Source organism: Gymnodraco acuticeps, unplaced genomic scaffold (assembly GCF_902827175.1).
Source record: "Gymnodraco acuticeps unplaced genomic scaffold, fGymAcu1.1, whole genome shotgun sequence".
NCBI classification, from domain to species: domain Eukaryota; kingdom Metazoa; phylum Chordata; class Actinopteri; order Perciformes; family Bathydraconidae; genus Gymnodraco; species Gymnodraco acuticeps.
The window spans coordinates 37,501-45,080 of record NW_022991160.1 but is presented as its reverse complement, the minus strand read 5'-3'; the positions used below and the strand labels follow the sequence as shown (position 1 = coordinate 45,080).

Sequence of the window (7,580 nt, the reverse complement as noted above, 5' to 3'; positions counted from 1 at the left end):
TTCCAAAAAATGGAGGGAAAATTCATTATAGCGGTAGTGAATCACCCGGTGCTGTATGATCTGTCTCTGTTCATCTACCTGCCTGTCAGCCTTCCATCTGTGCACAAACTTATCTCGTGCCCTCATTGGTCATGTGCGCGTTCGTGTGTGTTGGAGGAGGGGCTCTGTAAGGAAGGGGCTGATTTTTTCAGGTTGTGTATTTTCAAATTCTAGCGCACTCGAGCTGGTTTCTCAAATCACCTACCCCACCTTTAAGAGTTGAAGTACTTGAATTCACACATGTGTCACACAGGTGTCCATTTTGAAACCCCTCCGCAGCAGTACAGTGTAACCGTAAAGGAGCCTGATCTCATTTGCAATTGAAACACGTGAATTGTACAGTACTTCATACAGGCTCGGGCGTAAACAGAGATTAGAGTGATGTTAAGTGTTTGCGAGGCGCCATTGCTACTGTGGGCACATTAGATGGCTGACTAAATTGGCACGAGGGGCTCCGTGCCCCATGCCAGACCCCCGGAGGCACAACAATACAGATAATGATAATTCAGTCATCAAAACTGAGGGGAGCTTGATGGAGACTTCACAATGTCCATCAGGCGTCCACTCTTTTTGTATTGAGGGATCAAGGAGACGAGGTGAATTCAGATTATTGAAAGCCAACGAGCCACGCATCAATGTTAAGAGACGGGTTATTGGTTGAGTAATTCTCTGTTAATTACTAGCCTTTATTTCCCATCCTTTCTGTCTCTTATTTTAGCTGCAAAATGATAGAGGATGGAGGAAGCGTTTCCACTCCGTCTGGTGCCCACATATTTTCCTCCTGCTGGCCTTGCACATTTTATTCAATCAAGTGCTTTAACAGTATAGAAAAAGCCTTTTGTATGCAATCAGCCTGTGTAGCTAAACCTTCACAGAGTGGAGCTGAAAGTAAATGCAAAACTGTCAAGAAAAATCTCTCCTTCACCCTTGTTTTTATCGACCTGTGTTGTGAAAGTCCAGGGCAGAAAGGGGCGTATTCGCAGCAACCAGCTGTGTGCTAACAAAGCTAGCTGACAACATCTCAAACACTTATTGATAAAAGCTTTTAAAAGCAGAGGTGGCAGTTCGGTAGAAGAAGGAAAGAAAATCTCCCACATTGCAAAGCGGGGCCATGTCTATTCATTAGAACTGTCAAAGGCACTTAAGGCTCCTCTGAGTGGAGGCTAACAGCGTGCCGACAGGGGGTTAGCGCAGCGCGGAGGCTAACAGCGACATCATCCACACTTGAGCTCAGGGGTAAGTGAGTGCACGGTGGCTAATAGGCTCTGTTCCATTTGATCTTACAGCCAATCTAACCTGAGAGAGCTTTGCCCACTGAACTCATGTCAGCGGGAGGTGGAGGACGAGGCGATCGACACATTGTTTCGGCTTTAGTGTGCTTGCCATTTCAGTGCCGATTATCAAATCTGAGCGTACTGTAAAGAGGATTCTGAACAAACCATGACTTAAAAAGGTCCCATGTCTTGCTTTTCCGGTTATTACCCGTCCCTTTGTGTGTTATGTAGCCTTTGTCTGCATGTAAACGGTCTGCAGAGTCACAAACCCTCAAAGTACACCCTGTAGCGAGTACAACTCTAACACAGAAAATACCTGTCTATGCTGCCCCAGAACGCCTCGTTGGACATTTCTCTTTTTCAATTTTTTTGTAAATGTTTTCCAAATGGACCAATCCGTGGAGCTCCTCACACACTCAGCCTTATATTTTCTCAGGCTGTGAGTGTGTGGCGAACTGTGTGGCGAACAGCCTGGCTGTGAGTGTGTGCTCAGGCTGAGTTCCGCGGTGTCTCGCTGTCTCGCAGACCCCACGCAGCAACCAGGAAACGACACCAGTAATCCAGCTCACACTGTCCGCTCCTCGAGCCTCAAAGGGCGAAGCAGCGAGCCCCGCAACGTCCCGCCAACACGGCACCCAGACCCCTCGCAGCATTCTCATCTGTTTGTCATTACTGGTGTCATTTTTCTGGTTGCTAACCAACGCCATTGTAACACCTAATCACTGATGTTCCGCTGTAACGGTGGTGGACTCATCAGAACAGAGTGGGCGAGCTGACCAATCAGAGCACAGTAGAGGGGGGGGGGGGGCAGGAGCTCCAACAAGCCGTGTAGGACATCGAGTGAATACACATACTATACAGAGATGCTGTATGAGAAACCAATGTGAGTTTGGAACATTGAACAATGTAAATCTATTCTAGTAGACCTCAACAATGGAGTTATGATCAGTAGAAAGGGCCATGTCATGGGACCTTCAAGTGTCAGCTGAAGAGCAAGGAAAAAAGAGTGGAATAAATGTCCAAAATGAACCTGTGGAGCTTTCTGCCGAGCAACGCTTGAATCTTTCATCCACGCCTCACCAGGAGGTTGTATGTAAGCCTATTTACCAGGTTGGCCTTGCACTCCTGCATGCATTTGTTTAACAAAACAACATGTCTGACAGTTGATGCATTTTGGATGCTTATCAAACAAAAGGCTTTAAATCTATATGCAATCAAGGTTGCCTTTTTGTAAAGAGAAGCCAAACATTAGCCAAAAGTTATTTCAAAGGTTAAAAGATAGCAAGAGAAGCAGCAACCGTCATTATTTAGTGAAGGAGAGAACGTTGCAATGAAATAAAAAAGCATTATTTCAACAAATGAGAAGTAGAAAAAGGGATGTCTAACTCATCTAAAGAATCATTCAGACTCAGGCATCTCTTGATCACCACCTCATTTTCAACAAACTCTTTAGGGAAACAAAGCCATATGCAGGGTTACATTAGGCAAGTGCATAAAGGACATGTTTATAACCCATCCTCAAGGACCACAGCAATTCACATGAATGTTAACAAGTTATTATTCATGCTAGCGGTGTATTATCAGGGTGGCTGATTATATTATGTTTATCTTGTTTGTTTTGCAGCGTGATCAATGCCACCAGTCCTCGGGGAGAGCAGCTACTCTAATTAGCAAAGGAAGAGCCAAACTCAATAGGACGCTGTGTTATTTCGTTTTGGTTCCTTTTTTCCCAAAGAAAAGGAACATTGTGCAGGAAATCTGAGTCATATTTGGGCAACTTTGGATGAAATATTTGAGGCTGTATTTACAGAGGAACTGCGGTTCTGCTGATGAAAATCACAGCTGACCTGTTTGTCTGGATGCACAAATAAAGCTTGTCTTTGTCAAACGCTAGGGAGTCTCAAATTCCACCATCTGTTTGTATCATACACCGTTGATATTTTGTAATGTTTTTAACATTTAGTCAATTGTCTTTTTGTGTAGTATTTATAATCAGAACCACTTCCAATTGTGAACAGTGTTTTTAAATCAGTACTTTGTTTACCAGAGTTACACAAAAGTTCAAAAAGAAGACAAAAGTCATTAAGGGTTACACAAGAAGCAAATGTGTTGTTGTTATATGACATATGAGGGAGGCTGTGGCGCAGTGGACTAGTGCGTATGTGTTCGGATCAGGGGGTCACACTTTGGATAGAAGCGTCTAACATGTAATGTAATCGAACATATCATTAGGATTCCTTACATTTTGCAGTCAAATAATGAGAAGATAACAAATGTCATGTTTCTGGTGGATTATCTTAAAACAAACTAAAAGGTCATGAGGTTAAAAAGATGTGGATTTAAAGGGCTGAGAAGGGTTTAGCCAACTAGTAGTTGGATGGGAAATAATTGGAAACACTTAGATAAAAAGAAGACACACACTTGAAGTCGTCCCCCAGCATTTCCTCCCACTCCCCCCCCCCCCTTTGATTTGATAGGAAAATGTCACAACACTTCTGAACACACACACACACACAAGTTGTTTCTTTCAATCCAGTTTCCGTACTTATAAGAGGCAGAGCTACCTGTCTTTCAACTAAAGACTGCAGTGTATTCCGCCTCTGGCTGTCCCATTCTGGCCCACTTCACTGTATCAATAACAAAGTAAACCCTTTAAATGAGAGAGATAAAGCACTCCTCTGATATCATCATGATTACTATGTGCACATAACAGTAAAGAGGGCTGTTAGGTGGTGTTAGATCTGTGAGTAGCAGCGTGCTGAGGCATGCTGGGAGACTTCCCTGAGTGAGAGGTGCAGATCAGAGGAGCGCAGGAGAAAGGGAAACCTGTGTTTTCACTGATTGATATTGTGATCTAACGAGCAGAGGATCTGTCAGGTGTAATCTAGATGATCAAAGATCCACTGGAGAGGATGTTTCAGAAAGGGAAAACAAAATACAGGTAGGCTTTTCTGGTGTGTAAGTGAAGATTAGAAGAGAGACAACGGCATCCTGTCTATCATGTGAGGGAATGAACTAGCGTGCCTCGTTCTCTGTGTGATTATGTTTATGTGCTGCTTTTCAAAAGGCCCTATCTTATTGTCTAACCATGCATTAGGGTATTTTAGCCTTTGCAGACCTACATGCACAAAAACCTCTATAACACACTACAGGGAAAGCATAAGAGGGCCCCTTTAATATGATATGTGTTTATACAATATTTCCCCAAATCTATATGGGATAATAAAATATGTTCTCGCAAACATTTTTCATTCAACATGAATCCAAAACTATTTTTTCTTCAACCGTCTGAAGTACACATATTGGAGTCAAAAGGCATTTTAAATGACAGCAGCCAAACACTTCAGTGATGTTTCTAAGTTGAAGAGTGGCGAGACGTCACAGCCTCCAGGTCTGAACTGTGTGAATGTTAAGTCGGGCGGTGTTGAAATTCTGTGTTGGGCCCCCAATTTTCCTTGGAGGCATCACAGTTCAAAAACACACACACACACACACACACACACACACACACACACACACACACACATACACTGAGCTGAAGACGTTAGCCTACCGTCTTGCTCGGTCTTGGTCAGCTCCACCAGTTTCTTCTGCTTCAGAGTGTCCACCACGTCGGCCAGGCTTCCCTTGCGGCGCTCCGGCGTCCCGAAGGCGAGGCAGATCATCGGATCCTCTGGCTTCGGTGGAGAGGTAGAGTTAGTCCGGTACGAGTAGACTGAGCAGCCTTTACTGCTTTCAATGTCCTGGAAAGAGACGGAAAAAGAGACACAAGGTCAGGTCAACGCTGATTCTAATCTCACTGAATTCGATTTAGACCAGACAAATGCATCGCTTATATACACTTCATGCCAACGGTGTTATGTTGGGACTATCACACAATTGATTTGTTTAACATTGGTGAGGTCTGGGTCAGAGTACTAGGTCTATTACAGAATAGAGCCCACTTTACGTCAACTAATAGGGTATTCAAAAGACCATTATAAAGGAGCAAAGGACATGAATACATCACAGAAATACTGTAAATCTCAGCTAACTACGTAGGCAATTTTGGATCAGTGCTAAATTAAATCACTTATTTGTAGATGAACTTAAATGAACTGAAATAATTGTTTTTCTTTATTCCTGAAAGCCTGGGCTGCTTTTTTACCATGGCAGTGTTTTTATTTTCATTTTATTTCACTAAAGTGTGTTTTATTTAGTAAGTTAGTTTACGGCATTGTTTTAGTCTTTTCTGCACTGAAGCTTTGCTGTTGTAACGCTGTGTATTTCATCGATGTCAGAAGAATAAACGTTTATTATTCTGATTATGCTTCTCAATAAAACGTACATTTTATCCATCAGCTCCGCCAATGAGATTTTGCTTTCGGTTTGTCGGTTTGTTTTTTTGGAAGGTTTACGGGAAAGGAATACAGGCCCGATTTTCATTAAACTCAGTATTTGGCCAAAGAAGAACACATTTAGGAGCAAACCCTCATCACAGTGCAGATGCATTCATTATTCTTCCCTGAAACGGCCTTGCCGGTGGTCTGAAGTCTCTTCCAGTTGAGTAATGATCCAGGAAGAATTATGAAACTAAGGTTTTCCAAAGTTGAAGTCCCAAAAAATGACATGTTGGCACAGTTTTACCAACTTGGCTCCTGCTCTATAGCCTGTTCTATAAGGTAGTGCCAATGTACATGTACGAGTGACTCCATTGATGGACCCTTATGCCTTCAGGAACAGAGTGTTTCGCCCACTGCTGTTTACTCTGCTGTGTTTTGAGTTAAGTGAGAGGCATACGGAGTCTATATTTACCGAGAAGATAAGCCCTGCAAGACGACCACATTGTCCCACACAACAGACACTCCAGCACAGGTGTTCTAACACCGGGGTCTATTTCTGGACGCTTTCTCCTCCTCTTACAGAGTGGGGGGATCTCCAAGAACTTTAGAAGGCTTAGGTTTCAAAGACAAGGGGCTTTAACTAACAGCAGGATCTTAAGACGCCCTTGAAATGGCTCCTGGAGGCCCTGTTGTGCACTTTGTCTTTAAGCGGAAGATGCCTCTGTAATGAGGATTAGGAGATAGTGTGTCACTTGTGGGAAGTTCAGGTGTATTCTTTTCTGCTCGTGCACAATGCTGCCAAGGACTATTACAAACCGAGTGGGGGAGGCAGATCACATTTAAAACCCAAAGGTCACACATTCAGTCACTGCAGCACACAATAAACAACCATGAACTCTGTGATGCATTTGATTATTATTATTAAAAGTTAGAATAAAATATTTGAGGAAAGCTTTGTAGGCTTTGCACAATTCATGAATCTGTTCCCAAATCAATTTTTAAAAGTGAATTCAAATGATGCATTCAATTTTGTGATACATTTAAGTGAACTTTTTCAAAGATACTTTTTAAAAAACTGGCCTTCAAATATCAGCAAATGGACTCGTTTTTCCAAAAGTGAATTGTCCCTAACTGTGATGGTGGAAAAGGAAAATATTTAGTTGTCAGTCCTAAACTTCAATATCTTCCAAAAAAGTGTTTTATTACTTCTATTGCTTTTGTGTGTGTCGTGTTACCTCGTCACCGTATTGCTAACTTTTTTTTTGTCTAAAAAATGGTTCCTATCAGACTCCTGCTGTCAGCCATGTGGAGAATAGTCACATTCAGAGACAACTTCAAAAGCAACATTTTGCATCAAGGCCACACCAAAAATTGTGTTTAAAGTTGTTAGTGTTTAATTGTTGTTATTATTATGTATTTCGAATCATTATTATTATTATTCATGAACATGTTCTGATAATACGCTACAAAGTGTTGTATATACTGTATGTCAAACGTGTGTCTATACCATTTCTTGTGTTACTGGACAGACAAATGGATTTATCTCAGATACATTATGCTTAAAGTATTCATGCTCATATAAGCATATGTGTGTAATAAAAGGTAGAAAAGACCCTTCACAAAGGCAATAAGTGACATGATTACAATGAAGACATATTGTTAATATCAGACAACTACAAAGGCAAATCTGAATCAGTGAAGAATAAAAAAACGAATCTGTATTTTTTTTAAAAACATGAATAGGGCTTTTGTTTGGGAAGTGTGTTCTGCCACAACTTTGATACCTAAGGAAACTTTACTCTCAGAACATTCCCTTTCCCTCAGAGGCTGAAGTCAAACACACCTCCTCCATTAGGGACCAACAGAACCTGAAGCCAAGTAACTAACACCTCAACACACACACACACACACACACACACACACACACACACACACACACACACAC

General features: G+C 42.0%; 1 protein-coding gene across 1 annotated transcript in view; it reads right to left on the bottom strand.

The window, feature by feature from the left end:
- Positions 1–3,806: 3,806 nt before the first annotated feature.
- Positions 3,807–7,580, bottom strand: part of LOC117560644 (transcription factor SOX-6-like) — a 28,076-nt gene continuing 24,302 nt past the window's right edge. The window contains exon 3 of the mRNA XM_034237579.1: positions 3,807–5,056. Within this exon, the coding sequence (XP_034093470.1) occupies positions 4,778–5,056 (279 nt within the window). The 3' untranslated portion in view covers positions 3,807–4,777. The remainder of the gene's footprint in view (positions 5,057–7,580) is intronic.